This window comes from Helianthus annuus, chromosome 13, assembly GCF_002127325.2.
Source record: "Helianthus annuus cultivar XRQ/B chromosome 13, HanXRQr2.0-SUNRISE, whole genome shotgun sequence".
In the NCBI taxonomy this organism is placed as follows: domain Eukaryota; kingdom Viridiplantae; phylum Streptophyta; class Magnoliopsida; order Asterales; family Asteraceae; genus Helianthus; species Helianthus annuus.
In genome coordinates, this window is record NC_035445.2 from 82,396,501 (window position 1) to 82,415,232 (window position 18,732).

General features: G+C 36.7%; 2 protein-coding genes across 8 annotated transcripts; both read left to right on the forward strand.

Annotated features, from left to right (window-relative positions):
* The first annotated feature begins 255 nt into the window (after positions 1-255).
* On the forward strand, positions 256-11,377 carry LOC110898361 (increased DNA methylation 1). 7 transcript variants are annotated; one of them, XM_022145135.2, is made up of 22 exons: positions 256-431; positions 1,022-1,137; positions 1,224-1,339; positions 2,725-2,879; positions 2,977-3,047; positions 3,212-3,448; positions 3,545-3,649; positions 6,679-6,767; positions 6,850-6,933; positions 7,019-7,100; positions 7,557-7,616; positions 7,694-7,746; positions 7,829-7,992; positions 8,552-8,756; positions 8,836-8,893; positions 8,980-9,036; positions 9,106-9,315; positions 9,435-9,499; positions 10,094-10,150; positions 10,227-10,320; positions 10,723-10,863; positions 10,941-11,377. In XM_022145135.2, the coding sequence occupies exons 7-22, from the start codon at positions 3,593-3,595 to the stop codon at positions 11,067-11,069; spliced, it is 1,605 nt and encodes a 534-aa protein (XP_022000827.1). In that variant the 5' UTR covers positions 256-431; positions 1,022-1,137; positions 1,224-1,339; positions 2,725-2,879; positions 2,977-3,047; positions 3,212-3,448; positions 3,545-3,592; the 3' UTR covers positions 11,070-11,377. The 7 variants fall into 7 exon arrangements, with proteins under 7 accessions (XP_022000827.1, XP_035837911.1, XP_035837909.1 ...); XM_035982018.1 differs by having other exon boundaries at positions 3,212-3,353; XM_035982016.1 differs by lacking the exon at positions 3,212-3,448.
* Positions 11,378-15,389: 4,012 nt separating this feature from the next.
* Positions 15,390-17,161, forward strand: LOC110898360 (UDP-glycosyltransferase 73C4). The gene has a single exon (XM_022145133.2). The coding sequence runs from the start codon at positions 15,448-15,450 to the stop codon at positions 16,912-16,914; it is 1,467 nt and encodes a 488-aa protein (XP_022000825.1). The 5' UTR covers positions 15,390-15,447; the 3' UTR covers positions 16,915-17,161.
* Positions 17,162-18,732: the final 1,571 nt, after the last annotated feature.

Genomic DNA, 18,732 nt, shown 5'->3' on the forward strand with positions numbered 1-18,732 from the left:
ACAACTAATGTGATTTATATAGAGATTTTCAACGAATCGTGATCGTTGCATATTCATGTATTTCAATTTGTCGTTGTAATCTAATATATTCGTTTGTGTTTTAACGTGTATAAAATAATAATATTTAATGTCGGCCGGTATTAATGAAGAAATTTTCTTTTATCAACCCGCGAAATTTGCGGTTTCTTAAACTAGTAATAATAATGTATATACTTCGTCTTTGTCGTTTTAACCAAATTGATTATTGAAACCTAAACCCCTTTTTCCGGTTCAAATTTCGGTTTAAAATCGAAACCAAAGCAATGAATTCGAATAATCATTTGCCTAAGAATATGATAACGGCGATTCAAACAACAAAGAATTCATACTCCAAACTTCTTCTCACTGATCTGCTTTATGGTTTTCATCTTTTCCAGAATGTTCGTAACAAGGTATACTGCCTATTAATAATTACGACGCATGATTTGCTTGTAATTGTTCACATTCTATAGATATTTTGAACCTTTCACATTCATTAGTTAGTGTTCTTGTTCACATACCTTTCAGTTTCTAGGTTACTGAAATTTGTTAAGCTAGCTTGTATTATATGCTAAGTAGTTACTGCGGTAAAATATAGGATATCGGTCAAGGATCGGTATTTGAAGTATCGGTTATCGCGGTGGGATATGGGTCATTTTAATATCATGCTAAATTTATAGATATAACAATTTAACACTAACAATTCAGTATATTCTCTCCTACCATTAACAAATTAACCTTTTGCAACTTGCAAAACACTAACAATTTTAGCAACTAGGAACTGACTAAGGCTTAAAATACTGACGTTTAACAGTAACAGTTAAGACTTAAAACACTAATAGCAGCGATAAGAAGAAAGATGAATGGTAGAAATAAGAAGAAATGTACTGATATCGGGAAAATCGGTGATATATCTTTCATATATGGGTCCAATATCGGTCAATATCGTTGATATTGTCGGTACTGATATTTTGACGTATATTTTACACCGATATCTCTGCAGGGGACCGATAACCGATATATCATTGATATATCGGGATATTAACTACATAGATTATATGTTTGTCTTGGAAGTTTTCTTTTGGGATTTATGTTCGTTTTGCGGCAACAGGTTTTCCGGTATGTTATATACATTCCGTGCCCCTTTACTTTTCTGTTTGCTATGTTGTTTGTGTTCACGTGTGGTTTTCTGCTTTATTTTGCAGTTGTCGCCAACCCTGCTGTAGCTACCAGCTTCTGCCGCCGCTGGTCAACGCTGGCTGACGGTTGACCGCTCAAAGTTGGTTCAGCAGAAAGTCAACGGCAACAATTTCACGCTGCAGTTTTGTTTCGTCTCCTTTTTTTTGACAGCCGTGATACTCACCCCCCTAACCGCTTTGACTTTAGGATATGAAAATGCATTTTGACTCGCTTAAAGTTTATGACAATCATATGTTGACTACAAAACAATTTGAAGTAATCACTCAATTAATGAAGAGTGAGTTTAATCAATAAAGTCTGCGGCGTAGTTGTCAATAGCGATCGTAGCGATCGCTATAGCGCGCTACGTAGCGTATAGGTATAGTGTCGCTATTAGGGTTGTAGCGATGGATAGCGACACTTTAGTTTTTTCTTTTGTTTTTTTAATATAAATAAATAGCAATTAAATATAGCTATAAAATAGCTGGATTTTAGGTTTTTGTTAAATATACATGTAAAGTAGCATATATGCCAGGGTAGTTTGATATAAAATACATATAAAATTTTTAACTTTTTTTTCTAGTGTATCGCTATTTATACAATAGCCGCCCGCTATTTATTGCTATTCGCTATGTAGCATATAGGTACCTTATCGCTATTTGTTGCTATTCGCCATTAACAACTATGGTCACTCTGCGGTCTGTAGATTAATTTCCTGTAACTGTCAAATATGCGAGATTTTTTTCATCATGTGATTTTGAAAAATATCTAGTTGAGTTTTCCGGTTGGGAGCTATGACATTAATACTTTGCAATACGGTCTAGTTTCCTATTAATGCTCTAATAATTATAAAATTTGTCTCATGTTCGAGAGTAAGGTTAAATGTTATGAAGATATGCCATTTGATGTTTATTATCATGGGTTTAAAAGAATATGTTGAAACACAAAAGCATATTACACTTGCCACATAAACATATGGTTACATATGTTGATCACCTTTTGTTTTTAAAATATAACAAAGAGTAAACTTCCGTTTTGCTCCCTGTGGTTTGGTCACTTTAACGGTTTTGCTCCAAACCTTTAAAAATAGCCATTTTACTCCCTGATGTTTCGGTTTTTTTGCCAGTTTGCTCCCCGCCTCTAACTCCATCCAAATTGTTTGTTTTTCCATTTTGCTCCCCGCAGGGAGCAAACTGGCAACAAAACCAAAACATCAGGGAGTAAAATGGCTATTTTTAAAGGTTTGGGGCAAAACCGTTAAAGTGACCAAACCACAGGGAGCAAAACGGAAGTTTACTCTATAACAAATAGACATATGCCGACTTCCGGCAGATCCGTCACGTATTTTGGATCCTTATCAAACACCCTTTTCGATGTGTACTATGTACTTAACTTATTTTCCCAAGAATTTTGACGTTTGTTTTCATACACACATAATGGTCAAGGTTGTAAAGCACTCAAAGCTTTTGCAAAAAGAAGTGAACATATGTGATTTGTTGTTCTTGATCCTTTTGTTCTGTTGCGTAGGATTCGGTTGCTTTTACGGAAAGAAAAGAACAGTACATATCTCTTAACTTTCTAAATAGCGATGGCGGTTACAGAAAAATTGCATGAAGAAAGGTCATTTTCAGATAACTATTTATGGACCAAACGTAGCAGAAAGGTAACATATAGACATGAAGGTGAGCGTTTTTTTAGATAATATTTGATAGACAACATGTTTTTGACACAAACATCCAACTATTGGTTGCTAACGTTTTCTAATTTAATGTCAAATAGCGAAGAATTTGGAACTGAATCGGCGAAAAAACTTGAGGCGTCTCATGTTTTCTACTATTTTTGTAAAAAAGGTATTCTGCATACTCATACTCGTGACTTGTTTCTGGGGGTTTACTTATACTTCTTTGCCGTTTTATCGAATTACAGAGTAATATTTTAATGAGGTTCGATGATCTTTATTTTCTGTCAATCTTTCCTTAACAGTTCATGTAATATGTCAATCTTTCCTTAACAGTTCGATGATCTTTATTTTCTGTCAATCTTTCCGGGAGCCGCTACCCGATCAAGCTAGCTCCGCGGTGACTTCCCATGCCGAGTTCTTACCCTGGGCGACATATGCCACTCCCATGACTCGAACCCGGTACCTCTGGGAAGAGGTGGGTGTCGGTGGCCAACTGGGCTACCCCAGTTGGTTAGCAAACACTATTGTTTGAAACATCATATTAAGCACTTTTCAGCTTGGTGATCAAATGTCTGTCGTTTTCATTTTCTTATCTCGTGTTCTACAAAACAGTTCACATAACCTTATATGCTAATGCAATTTCCTGACATAATTAACGTTTTAAAGCTGCAAGCCGTTGGTTGTGTTGCTCGAGGGAATCAGCTTACAATGTGAATGGGACCTTGTGAAAGCGATATCAGAGGACGGTTTGCCTGTGATTGCGTCAATGAGGTTCTGCTTCTAAACCTTTTAGTATTATTTGTGTCTAAAACATGCTATTATATTTTTGAACTTGAATTAAACGTCTTTATATGTGCTTTTGTGTGTTGGTGGGGACATTTTTTTATTATCCGCCTAATCATATTTAGGCTATCAATGTGCGTTTGTGAACTTTTAACAAAGTATATGAAATCGTACCTTTCTCTATTTTAAATGTCAACAAGAAAATACCCTTGTATGTATTGCAACAAGGGTATGCCAATAAGAGGATGCTATCATCAAAATATTATAATGAATTAATTCTGGCACTTTAATTATAGAAATCCCCTACATTTTCGTAGGACTTATAATGCAGTTTTGTAAGATAGTTCTTCTTTGAACAACTACCATGAACCTCTTATCCTTTAAAAAATGATTAGGGGTGTAATGAGCTGAGCTGAAGCTCGCGCTCCTCATTTAACTTATGAATGCTTGAGCTCGTTCGGGCTTGACTGGATTATTATATATTAATTATTTAATTATTCTGTTTAGATACATTTATATTATATATATAATTATAGTTTTCTATAATATATATTATTTGTTCTTTTTGTCTTAGATTTATATATATAGCAAAAAATATTAGTAAATATATATTTAGTAATAGTATACAAAGGTGCTGTTTGTTTTTTCTGAAAAGCTCTGCGCAGGCACTTCTGTCTGCTCCGCGCAGCCACGCGCAGACATTGTCACGCACAGACTATTTGTTTTTCCGAAGACGTTTCATTAAAAAACGTCTGCGCGTGCTCTTCTTTGTGTAGACTTGGCCCAGCCACTTCTAAGATCTTCTAAGGTCTGCAGAGGGTTAAACATCACCACCCACCACCACCGTCCATCACCACCACCATCACCGTTCACCACCACCCACCACCGTCCATCACCACCACCACCGGCCACCGTCCACCACCTACCACCGTCCACCACCCACTACCGTCCATCACCACCACCACCCACCACCACCCACCACCACCACCGTCTACCACCATCACCGTCTAGCACCACCACCACCCACCACCACCGTACGTACACCACCACCAATTTATTTTAGAAGTCTGCATACGTTAAAAAACAAACAACCTTCTTCTTGTAGTCTGCAGAGGTTTGGTCCACCTCTTCTTCTACAGATGTCTGCAGATGTGGTCCGCAGACTGCAGACGTTTTACCTGTTAAAAAACAAACATCACCTAATTATCATCGTCATCGCCCTCGCCCCGCTGTCGCCGTCGTACTCAGTAAATCCCACCAATAGCAAAGCTAAGGTAGGGTCTGAGGAGGGTAAGATGTAGACAACCTTACCTATACCCCGTAGGAATAGAGAGGCTGCTTCCAGTGAGACCCCCGACTCGATAGTAGTTTTGCATCAAGCCTTGGACATAAGACACATAACACTCAACAATTAAGACAAAGGCCGATTAGTGCATGTACTCCCTTGTCTTTTGGCTATCAACGTCACCACATGATGCATGATTAACCATCCCCCTCTTTTAACGTTATTTTCACGAAATTAGTAAAATAACGTTAAAACTAGTGCACTTTCACTTTTGCCCCCCAAGCGCCCACACATATAAACATTATATGCGCATACCGCAAGCGGGGCGTATTTAGTATACTAAGTATAAATTATATAAATAATAGGCTCGTTTAAGCTCGCTTAGGCTCGCAAGCTTAGTCAACCTCGATATGTGAAGCTCAGCTTGATTCAAGCTTTTACGCTGTGTTCCCGAGTATCTTTTTGATAAAATATACATATAAATTGTTTCTATTATTTTCTTCTAGTGTATCACTAAACATAAAATAGCGCTCTCTATTTCATCGCTATCGCTACGTAGCGTATAGGTAGCTTGTTGCTATCGTCTGATTCGCTATCAACAACTATGTAACCAAAAGCTTGGATTTGTGAATTTTCTTTTATCTCTTCTCTTTCATAAATATGTCTACACTTAGAAGCTCACCTTTGGTTTAGTAATTTAAATGTGGTTGGGCTTTTGAATCCTTTTTAATGACATAAGTTAATTTTATCGGGTGTATTAATAGCCATTTTCACAAGACTTTATTCGGCCTCTCTAGGGTTTGTATTAAGTTCACCCCCTTTCATCCTTTGCCGCCGCTCACGCTGCACCACCGCTCATCTCTCTTTTTGGCAACTCCATCAATTGCATCCAAGGTGTGGTGATCCTCTGTTGTGTCGATCCATCGTATGTTTCGGTCATCTATGTGTGTATTTTTCTTACTTGGGAGTCTCTGTATGCAAATTGATACCGTTTTTACTATGCAGAGAAGCAAGTTTACTTATGGTTTATGCTTAAATGCATCCCTATTTCCTTGTTAGATCTTTATCTCGTAGCAAGTGCTCTATTGCACTTCTTAAAACAAAATTGATGTCGATTTTGTTGCTAATTTAGCATTAACATTCTTTAATTTGTAGTGTACTATATGCTCTCAAGATCTAATATTGCTGTTGGTTTTTTGAAAAATGTTAAGAATTGATGTTGATTTCTCGTAACGCTTTTAATGCTAATAGATTTGAACAGGATGTATCTATTTTAGTATGGATGTTTTTAAATTATGGAACTTTCATTTTGGTGAATAGGGTAGGAGTTAGCTGTAGGATCGGGGATTCGATCTAAACGAGTTGATCAGAAGAGTTCTAGACCAAATCAATGAATTCCGCCTCTGATTTGGTCTAGAACTCTTCTGATCGACTCGTTTAGATCGAATCCCCGATCCTACAAGTGGTATCAGAGCTCAGGAGGAAGAGTTCTAAAAACATCATACCTAAAACACAATGCCTACATAGACTTCTAACACTTTCTTGGAGTTTAGACTTTGTAACCAAACCCTACCCTTGATGAATATATTTCTCTTAATCTTTTTTCTTTACCATTAGCCTCTTAGGAATTTTTTTTGACACTAGAGCTAGATTTTGCTGTTATTACCTTCTTTTTATATCCTATGTACGTTCTTTTTTTTTTTATTTTATTTCCCTGTTTTGAATTTTGCAGTTCTTTAGGACTAACATTCCCTGGATATTTATTATATATATGGAGTTGGATTTACATGAAGAACATAGTCAACAGAGAGTGTTGACAGAGTGAGTTCTCTTTTTCTAAACGCTATAACGATAGGACCCTTTTCTTGTTTCTATATGACAATTTTATGGTCCGAATATGCAGGCCATCGAGTTCAAATCCAAAGTCAGCCAAGAGGGCAAAGAAATGCGCCTCTTCGGAAGTGAAGATCAAATCAAAGCCAACTAAGTTGATCTCTATTCGTAACCAGTTATTTTAAATCATACCTCTACACAAAATTAACGTTAAATTTTTTTTTTCTTTCATTTTTAAGAGACATGAAAATGCATCGGTTAATATTTGCGGATGGAGAAATACTGGATGGAACTGCTGTTGCTTATATAGCTAATGGAAAGGTAGTAATTGTAACAATACAAGTTCCAATAGTCATTGTTGCAGAAGTCGCTAGGTGCTCCGAGGTCGGTCGACTGGGGAGTTGCGAGTACTCGGGGAGTACTTGGACATGTCAAATATCATAAGTTTAATAATATTTATAACAAAACATATGAATGGCATTTTGTAAACCGATATTCATTCCTTAAAATATGATTTTCATTCATTATGATAGACATATGAATTATGTTTTTTTTTTAAAGTCAAACTTGGCCCGAGTTGACTAACTAGATCCGATTCTGGCCAAGGTTGATGGCGTTTGATTGATTCCGAGTAATCAGGCGGAGTTGAAGAAAATCGCCTCGGCAACCTGCCTTGTAGCGATTACTCGGCCTCCGGGACCTTGTTTTACAACACTGCCAATAGTAGACCACCTATATTATTATTATTATATTAATTTGACATCCCCTTTTTGGCAGAAAGTGCTATGCGGTAAAAAGCAAGGCCATGGTATACTCTGTGAGTGTTGTAAATCTAAGGTAAAGTTTTCCGAACCTCCAAGCTTTAGCATCAAGGATGAAACAAGTCAATAACCTTTTTTATTATTTGTAAATAGATTAGTGCCTCACAGTTTGAAGCTCATGCTGGCTGGAGCACGCGCAGAAAACCGTGAGTTTTCCACTAAAACACACGTTTATGTTTTCTTTCAAATTTGGGTAATTTTTTAACTTTTGTATAAAAATATTGTCAGCTACGAGAATATTTTTCTCCCAAATGGAGTCTCTCTACATGCATTTTCACTTCTCTTAAAGCAAATTCACGAAAATCTGGCTATGAAGAATGGCGTGTGTGGAGAGTGTCATAAGGGAGGAGACCTAACGCTCTGTGACGGATGTCCTCGGTCTTTTCATAATGGTAGAGTTCATATTATTTTGATTTAAATATTAGAGTAAAATGTTATTTTCGTCCCTTAGGTTTGGCCAATTTTGCGACTTTCATCTAAAGGTTTGTTTTTCTGCATCTGGGTCCAAAAGGGTTGAAATCTTGCCATTTTAATTCACCCGGCTTGTTAGCTCCATCCAATTTTCTCCGTTAAGTCAGGGGTATTTCCGTCCTTTTTGTTAACTTAAACGGCAATTCGGCCTTTTACAGGGGTATTTGGTCTTTTTACATTAAGTAAAAAAGACCGAATTGCGCTTAAGTTAACAGAAAGACAGAAATACCCTTAACTTAACGAAGAAAAATGGATGGAGTTAACGAGCCGGATGAAAATGGCAAGATTTAAACCTTTTGGACCCAGATGCGGAAAAACAAACCTTTGGACGAAAGTCGCAAAACTGGCCAAACCTCAGGGACGAAATGGCATTTTACTCAAAATATTAAACAGCCAGCTGGTTTTGGGTCATGAGTGATCTAATATTAGTTTATCGTATTTTCACTTTTAGTTTGCGTGTTTGTTCTACATGTCATGCAGAATGCATACTCGATACATGGCGTCCTCTTGAAATATGGTTTTGCAAATATTGCAAAGACTCGATGAAGCGTTCGGAATCATATTTGAATGATGTGGCTGGTTTAACGGTTTCTGGACTCAATCCCATAGAAGAGGTTGAAAAGCGTTGCATCCGGATTATTGATAATCCAAACAAGCATGATCTGGTAGCATGCTCGTTATGCAGGTAACGCTGTTTTTCGCTATATAATGTTATTTGTACTAAACCAAATCTAATCCTGTTTGAATAATGTTGTTGTATACAGATCATACGAGTTCAGCGTTGATGGCTTTAATGATCAAACCGTTATCGTGTGTGATCAGGTTTGTGAATTCAAAAAACTTCAGTTTAATTTTCCAATGCCAATTTTAAAAGTTATCCCCTAAATGCCGTTTTGCATTCCTCACAGTGCGAATTAGAATTTCACATCGGTTGCTTGAGGGAACATTATAAAGCCAATCTGAAGGTAGGTTGATATTTCAACATTCGGTAAAATCCCAATATACTTTTTTTCTAATATTCAATTGTGTTATAGGCTTTGCCACCGGGCAGTTGGTTCTGCTCGGTCGAGTGTGGGAGACTCAGTTACGTTATTAAGGTTTTGGTTACCCGCGGAGCACAAAAAGTTCCTGATACTCTTGTGGACACCGTAACTAATCTTGACGTGAAGTGGGTTGTCGTTCATGGCAAACATGCTTCAGAAGAAGACAAGTCGTTGCTTGCTGAAGCTGCTGATATTTTTCATGTGAGTGTTGCTTTTATTCGACCAATCAAATTGTTATCTTTTGTCTATGTCGAGAATTTGTTTTTGCATTCAATCTGCAAATGAGCTTAATTAGCAAGCATTTATTCTGTGGGTTACAGGATGGTTTCAATCCGATCGTCGATTCGGTAACCGGAAAAGATTTCATTGAGTCTATGACATATGGGTAAGCATATAACAAATTACTAGGGGTGCAAACGAGCCGAGCTACTCGCGAGCTACTCGAGCTCGGCTCGAAAAAAAGCTCGAACGAGCCGAGCTTAAACGAGCTCGAGCCCGAGCCTAAAAACAAGCTCATTTAGTAAACGAGCCCGAGCCCGAGGTTCGCTTATCGAGCTCGAGCCGGCTCGCGAGCCTAAACGAGCTTTCTGTTTATATATTTTTTATTAATATATTAAACATATATTTGTATAATAATAATTACCATTTATATAAATATAAAAAAATAACTAACTTATATGTATAATAATAATTATAATTAATATAAATTAATTAATAAAATACTAAACGAGTCGAGCCCGAGCCGAACTCGAGCTTGAAAAATTACCTTCGAGCCGAGCTCGAGCTTTAGAAATAAAGCTCGAATCGAGCCGAGCTCGAGCTTTCATATGTTAAACGAGCTCGAGCTCGAGCCTGGTCGAGCTCGGGCTCGGCTCGTTTGCACCCCGAAATTACTTACCGACTTTCTAGCTCTCTTTTTTTTTCATTAAATTATTTTAGCATCTTAAACATTCTCTCTCTCTCTCTCTCCAACCAACAGGAAGAGTATAGATGCGTCGGATTTTGCTGGGGTGCATTGTGCCATGTTAACAACAGGGTAAAATTCACATTGCTTTCTAAATTTTCCTAATTTTATGGTGACATTATTAACGATTCTTATGCTGGTTATGCAGCTCAAAAGTTGTTACAGCTGGATTGTTTCGTGTATTTGGTCACGACATTGTAGAACTTCCAATTGTTGCTACCAGTCAAACTTACCAAGGGAAGGTGCGTGTGTGTATATATATATATTTATATTTTGATCCGAGTAAATTACGTTTTTGGCCCTTGTGGTTATATCACTTTTACTATATTAGCCCAAAATAAGAATTTTTAACATATCTGCCCCTATGGTCTCTATAACTAACCATTTTGGCCCCTAAGTCTAACCATTTTAGCCCCTATGGTCTCTATAACTAACCATTTTGGCCCCCATGATCTCTAGACTTAGGGGCCAAAATGGTTAGTTATAGAGACCATGGGGGCAGATATGTTAAAAATTCTTATTTTGGGCTAATATAGTAAAAGTGATATAACCACAGGGGCCAAAAACGTAATTTACTCTTTTGATCCTATGAATTCTTCTCTGTCATTCTTTGATCCTATTATGACGCATGTCTACATTTTCAGGGCTACTTCAAGCTTTTCTTCACGTGCTTCGAGAAACTGCTATCGTTTTTAATGATTAAGAAGCTCGTGGTCCCAGCTGCTGAAGACACGAAAGCGATGTGGACTAACAAATTTGGTTTCAGAAGAGTGACAGCGTCAGAGGTTTGTGTTTTTTTTAGTGTTTTTGTTTTATTTTAATTTTTGACACAATAAATTGATGTGGTTTGGCGGGGTTGCAGCAAAGCGAGTACCGAAAAAAACAAACATCAATGGTGGCTTTTACTGGCACCAGTTTACTGGAGAAGGCCGTCCCTGAAGGTCTTGTCACTTTTGAAGACAATCCTTTTTTCAATCTAAATATGGGGTGATCTGTTCTTGAGGCAAAACTAGAAAGAAGTTTAGACGGTTTTTGTTTCATGCAAATGGGTAGAAACAAAGTGTGTTTCTTAGTTTGGTATCTTTTTCTGTTTGAATTCTGGTTTGATGTAGCTGTTTTTGCATCATGCTTTATTATCTGTCCGATGCTTGTCTATTTGCCTGTTTTGTGGTATGCTTGTCTAGTTTGTATCTGTCCGATACAAACTAATATGTATACTTGATATCCGACGAGTAACTACACGACACATACCTGGCGGGTGTCGTGTCGGATTATGGACACATTCACAATACTGTTACCTGTGGCTGTTTCATTGCCATCCCTACTTAGAAGCTGTCGATGTCGGTGTCTTCTATTTTGAAAAAAACTGAAACCGTTCTTATTGGATGATCATGAGACTTGCCAAAAATCAAAATTCTTGATCAATGGAGGAACAATATGACAATTTGTTCAATAAGATACCAAAGAGGATGATTGACTCATTCCATACTAGAAATAACCGCAGGAAATTTTTTGATAACACGGATTCCTATTTCTCAATGATATTCAATGATCAATACAATTGGCTGATAACACGGATTCTTATTTCTCAATGATATTCAACGATCAATACAATTGGCTGAATCCTGTGAAATCATTTCATAGAAGTTCATTTAGATCTTTTTATAAAGGAAATCAACTTCGATTCTTCAATAATCCACGTCACTTCTGCTTCTATTGTAACAAAAGATTCCTCCTTTTTTTTTTTTTTTTTTTTTTTTTTTTTTTTTTGGGAAAAGACCCGTATCAATAATTATGATTTTACGTATGGACAATATTTGTGATAGTAGTGGATGTTGGAAAAAGAAATAAATAAAAAATATTATGTAAACAGCCATATAACTATTAAGATTATGTAAATAACATGGAAAACAATCAGATTCAAGAGCCGTTTCATTTGTAACACATTTGTAACAAACAAATGGAAAATAATAAGGATTCAACTAACTGGCTGAGCCCAAAATGTATGCTTTGTAACAATAACCTTGATTTGACAATAGCTATACCCTCGATTTTAGAAAGACAATACATTTAAGTTCTGAAAGTCGAGACACGAGGCACGAGATCAGAGCTTCACGTACGTGATGCGTTGCTCTATGTACAACAAAAAATTCAGTTCGCAACGTCTATTTTGAATATCAACTTTTCAACCAAATAAACTATTTGTAACTTCATAAATTTTGGTCATTTTATACGTTTTGTACTTGAAGCATCACCTCAAGGTCATGTGTGATATGCCTCGTGTCAAACATTAGACCACATGTACTTGAAGCATCACCTCAAGGCCATGAAGCGTTTTTCCGACCGCCTTGTATCAATGGCGCAGTTTAAGAACCAGATTAATAACAAGGACACTTGTCAAATACTTTAGAGATAAAAACTTTAAAGACATCAACGATAGTTAATTAATATGTAATATTTAACATCTATCCTTAATATTTTATAGCTGTTATAGACTTAGACTGGAGGGTCTGGGATAAAGCCCCTAGCCATGTCAGCGACACGTCACGTCCACGTCAGACAGGGGCCCCTCCCCTTAATTTGCAGGGTGTGGGATAACGTCCCGTATGAAACAAAATTAAAAAAAAAAAATTATTGGATGAGATGATGTGGGCCCCACCTGCACATAACCTTCTTCCTCGTTATCATGGTGGCGATGGAACCATGGCGCCCCCTGTTAAATCGCTGGGTATGGGTGGTGGCGTCCCTCCGGCGCTATCGATGGTGAGGTGGCAGGGGTGGCGCCCTCCACACCCTCTGGCCTTATAGGTTTTAAACTACCAAATCTTTAATCTTAAACAAAAATAGGAAATACATAGTTCATGAACGTAAACGAAATCCCGTTGTATGTTTATATTTAAATAACTAGTTATGTATTAATCAAAATTTAAACAAACATAAATGAACACACATAAGCGGACTTTCACCAACATAAATAAATGAACAAAAAATGTGTTCATGTTTGTTCATTTTATTAATTGAACAAAGAAAATTGTTCATGTTCGTTCATTTATTTAAATAGCTGAACTGCCCACCAAGCAGTTCATCATAAACGTTCGATTCGTTTACACGCCTATAGGTGTATGAGTTAGCTATTATAAAATAACTTTACTTCAATTCCTGTGAGGAAAATGAATGCTCCTGATTCCTTATGCTTATGAACTTTACATTGAGTATGTGGCACGCTTAAAATTTCGACCAGATTCATTCAATCTATGTCATTTCCCTATGTAAATATTTGAGCAATTCTAATTTCTAAGTCATTAATCATCTGCTATAATATGATATATATCTTGATTAAATAATCGTTTTCCAGTCATCCTAGAAGAGAATGTTTGTGTCACATGTCTAAATGTAAAAAAAAAATTAAACAGTCTTTCCCTGTATTCTTCTATCTATTAATTTCATTTGATTATGAGTTTCTTGTATTATTTAATTTTTTTAAAAAAAATTATATAGTTATATTGTTTAAATGTAACTCACTCAATTATTTAATTAATCTTTAGATTTATATTCTTCCTTTTGATTAGCTATTGAATCCATTAATAAAGCCTTTATTTTTAATATATGTATATTTCTATCAATTAAAAAAAACATTAATAATGCCATCAGACAGTTATAAATACATTGTACCATGTTAGCTTTTTTAATTGTTAACTTAGACACTTAGAGCATGTGAAGTGAGGCTTGGGGTAGTGGTGTTCAGAATTTGATTCGGATTCGATTATCAAGGTTCGAATTTGAGTTGATTCGTATTCGAGTCGAGTAATCGAATTCGAACCGAATACGAATTTATGATTTTCAATTCGATTCGATTCAAAATTCGAATTCAATTAATATATAGTTTTTTAATATATGTATATACACACACATATAACTTCTAAACTTGGCCAAAATATGAATTACATCCATAAGTGATAAGTTTATTATTTATAACATCACCAAACCTAGTGACAAATTAACTAATTTAAATCGGTACCAGTAACCAACCTATCTTCTAAATTTCGGTGTTTTGACATATTGATAGTTAATTAATTTTGCAGATTGTTATATTTTATGTGGAATATAATTAGTTTGTAGTAGGTTTGAAAAATGAAAGTAAAATTATTTATTGTTTATGGTGAATTTGACTTAAATCGAATTTATTCGAATTCAGTTCGAACTCAATTCAAATTCGAGTTTCAAATACAAATCGAATCGAGTCGAATACGAATTCAGGTAAAAAAACTAAAATTCAAAAAATTCGATTTGAATAATTTAAAAATTCGTTATTCGATTCGATAGACACCCCAACCACATAAGGGGAGGCGGGGTGGTCCGTGATGGCCACCCCATCACGCGTGAAACAACAACGAACACCGCCGCCGCCAAGCTTATAACGCGTGATTTTTGTAACGCGTTGAAAGTTTAACGCGTTGAAATTGGAACGAATTTGCAGAGATGGTTTTGTCGTATTTGTTTTGCAGAGATAGAACTTTGATGAAAAGTTCAAATTTAGCCCCTCAACTTTTGTTAGCTATTTTTAAATAGCTATTTTCTATCACTAGTGACCACCCCCACTATATTTCTATCACTAGTGATAGAATATTGGGTGATGACATGACATGAGTTGATTGGTGCTTGGTAGTGATAGAATTGTATCACTAGTGACCACCCCCTCCCCTAAAGACGGCAACAACCAGAAACACCTAACTAGCACTAAATCTATACCAATATCTAACATGAATAGAATCCTAAACGACCTAAGGAAGAATACTTTACTACACCTCACACCCCCACGTGACTAGCTTTTTTTTGAAAGGTGTGAATTATTCGCGAATGTTGGGAAGTCTAGCATGTGTTGTCTTAACCGGGTACGCATTAGAGAGCCCCCTCGTACAATAGATCTTCAATTTAAACCTCTAAATGAGAAACCCCTATCATCCATACTCAAACTTGAGACCTGGAGGGGAAAACTCACCCGGTCCCACTATGGATGAAACTTAAATACCCGTGGCCACTACTAGAGCATGATTCCCCACGTGACTAGCTAGTGACTAGAAGCCACCTTTGACTGTTCCATGTTAGTTACGTGTTGTATGAAACATGAAGAAAACCAATCTTTTCACAATCTTGACTTATCTTCTCATACTTTTCTGAAATTTACTTTTCGAAAAAAAAATCTTCTCATACTTTTCAAACCATAGCATATCTCACCTTCCTAGAACATCCAAAAGAAAATGATCAACAACCTCTAGCTATCTTTCATTCATTCTATATATACCACTTATCTTTCAACAAACTAAACACATACAAATATTATTAACCTTGTGCAAACATCCCAACAAACAATGTCCCCCAACAAACTCCACTTCCTTCTAATCCCCCACATAGGCCCAGGCCACACTATTCCCATGATAGACATGGCAAAACTACTTGCAAAACAACCCAATGTTACTGTCACAATTGCCACAACACCTCTCAACGCTACCCGCTACGGTCCCACTTTAACCGGACCCATCGAATCTGGACTACCCGTCCGTTTTCTCCAACTCCCATTTCCAGCAGCCGAGGCCGGCTTACCCGAAGGATGTGAAAGCACAGATAAAATCCCCAGTTTGGATTTAGTCCCTAACTTTTTAGCCGCTATTGGCATGCTGCAACAAAAGCTAGAACAACGTTATGAAATGATAAAGCCTGTTAACTGTATCATATCTGATAAGTACATGTCTTGGACCGGGGATTTCGCGGACAAGTATAAACTTCCGAGACTTATGTTTGATGGGATGAGTTGTTTTAATGAGTTATGTTACAATAATTTGTATGTATCTAAGGCGTACGATGGTTTGCCCGAAACAGAACCGTTTGTTGTCCCGGGTTTGCCTGATAGGATTGAGTTGACACGAAACCAGCTTCCACCCGAGTTTAACCCGAGCTCGATTGATACAAGTGAGTTTCGTCAGCGGGCTAGGGATGCCGAAGTGAGGGCTTATGGGGTAGTGATCAATAGTTTTGAGGAATTGGAATGTGAATATGTTAAGGAGTATAAGAAGTTAAGAGGGGGTAAAGTTTGGTGTATCGGGCCATTGTCGTTATGCGATAGTGACAATTCGGCTCAAGCTCAAAGAGGAAATGTAGCCGCGATCGATGAAGAACAATGTATAAAGTGGCTTGATTCTCACAAGCCCGACTCGGTAGTCTATGCTTGTTTTGGTAGCCTTGTGAGGGTTAACACGCCGCAACTTATTGAGCTCGGGTTAGGGCTAGAAGCGTCAAATCACCCGTTCATCTGGGTGATTAAATCGGTTCATAGAGAGAAAGAGGTAGAGGAATGGTTAGCGGAAAGTGGGTTTGAGGAGAGGGTTAAAGATAGAGGGTTAATTATCCGAGGTTGGGCCCCACAAGTGTTAATCTTGTCTCATCCGTCGGTTGGAGGTTTCCTGACACATTGTGGTTGGAACTCGACTCTGGAATCCGTGTGTGCGGGTGTGCCCATGATCACATGGCCACAGTTTGCGGAGCAGTTTATTAATGAGAAGCTTGTAGTGCAAGTATTGGGGATCGGTGTGGGTGTTGGAGCGGATTCTGTTGTTCATGTGGGTGAAGAAGATCGGTCTGGGGTGAAAGTTAAGAGTGAGAGTGTTAAGAACGCTATCGAGAAGGTCATGGATGACGGGATTGAAGGAAATGAGAGACGAAAGAGAGCTAAAGAGCTCGGAATAATAGCTAATGGCGCGATAAAGGAGGGAGGATCTTCGCATTTGAACTTGACACTCCTGATTCAAGACATTATGCATTATACAAAAACTTCAAGTTAAATGTCTTGATCTAGCCAACTGGTTGGGTTGGGTGGAAGTGTGGAACGTGTTACAATGGCTTGGTTTTGGTCGAATGATTAGTTCTAAGATATGTATAGGTCACATATGCCTACCCTTTTTATGTTTCTTTTAGTTATATACGTAATTAATATATTAAATATTGGTTGCTTTGTACCTAATTTCAATATTGGTTGCTTTATATGAAAACTTTGTTTTATTGATAAAAGTATGAAAATTATTGTAATCATTTGAATACGTATATTGGTTGCTTTGTATAAATTTTTTTATAGATAAAAGTATAAAAATTATTGTAATCATTCGAATTGGTAGCTTTCAGTTAATAGGAATTGAAAGAAGGTGGAAGAAGAAATTGTTGGTGGAGGGTCGTTATCAAGTTATTTTATTTATCTACTATGAATCTATGATATGACCAGAGATTCGATTCGTGTTTTTTTACTTGAAAGAAAAATTAGATTTATTAAAAAGTGTTAGATAAACTCGGATGACATGTGGTTAACGGACCCTCTTGAACTACGGTTCCATCCCTGATAAGAAATATATGTGTTACATAATTTAGTAGATATAATTCGTGTTTGTTTTTCTTAAAAGAATTAGATTTATAAAAAAAATATTGACAAATTCCAATGATATATGATTAACGGACCTCCTTGACCCATGGCTTCATCCCTGATAAGAAATATATGTTTTAGGTATTTCAATTTGTGAAAAATAGAAATTCAAGGAAAAACAAAGAAGAAGAGAGGTTGAAACAGAAATAGAAATTTAACATTTTTATAGTATTCAACATTAAATTAAAACGTTATAAATAAGCAACAAATTTAAGCTTAGCTTAGGTTGATTATACCCTTGGCTTTAGAAATTTTTTTTTAAAAAAAATTTAATTATGTGGTTCATCTTTATACACGTGTCCACACTTCCCCACCATAAAACCCTTCTATCATCATATTATATTATTATTATAATTATATTATATTTATATACTATTAATTTACAACAATTCTTAGCAATGAAGTTCTTACATTCTTTATAGAGTGTTGTACTAGCTTTATGGGTTTGTTTATACATATTAGGGTGAAGGGAGTGGTTACCTATTCCAAATAGGTAAACTCCTCTGTCGCAACCCCCGACCACTACCCCGGGAGTGGGAGACGCGGATACGAGCCGGTGGTACCAGTGTTTATTAATTTGGCAGCATAAATGAGACATCAGGACCGTAGTTAGGAAATAAATTTCAGAGTTTCAAAACACCAAACTTTTATATTAAACAAATGGGTTAAAACCCATGTTTCATTCATAATATCTTTATAGGTGTAGGATCGTTGTGCGATCTGAATGAGTCGATCAGAAGAGTTGTTTATCCGAATCAAAGGCGGAATCAATGAAACAGACACTTGATTCAATTTAAATGTCTCTTGTATTGAATTGATAGTATTACAACACCTGGAGACGATTCGGTAGCACTTCGTTACCGAACACAAAACTCTAATTCCGCTTCAAATGAAACGGCAAGTGCTCCTATATATAGTGGTGTGATTCCGCTTGAAATGACCAAGTCACGTTCAAGCGGAATTAACTTTGTTAATTCCGCTTAAACATGCCTTTGACACTTTCTGTGACAACCCGAACTCTCAAGGATTGTGCCTTTCTATTTTGTGATCCTGATTTCTTCTTTATTCCTTTTTGTCACGTTAGTCGTTAAACTTTTGTGCTAGAAACTTGTTAAAATTTCAAACGTGAACAAGGAGGACTAGTTGCGTGTTTGACCCACATGTATTTGGGCCGCACACACACGGGGTG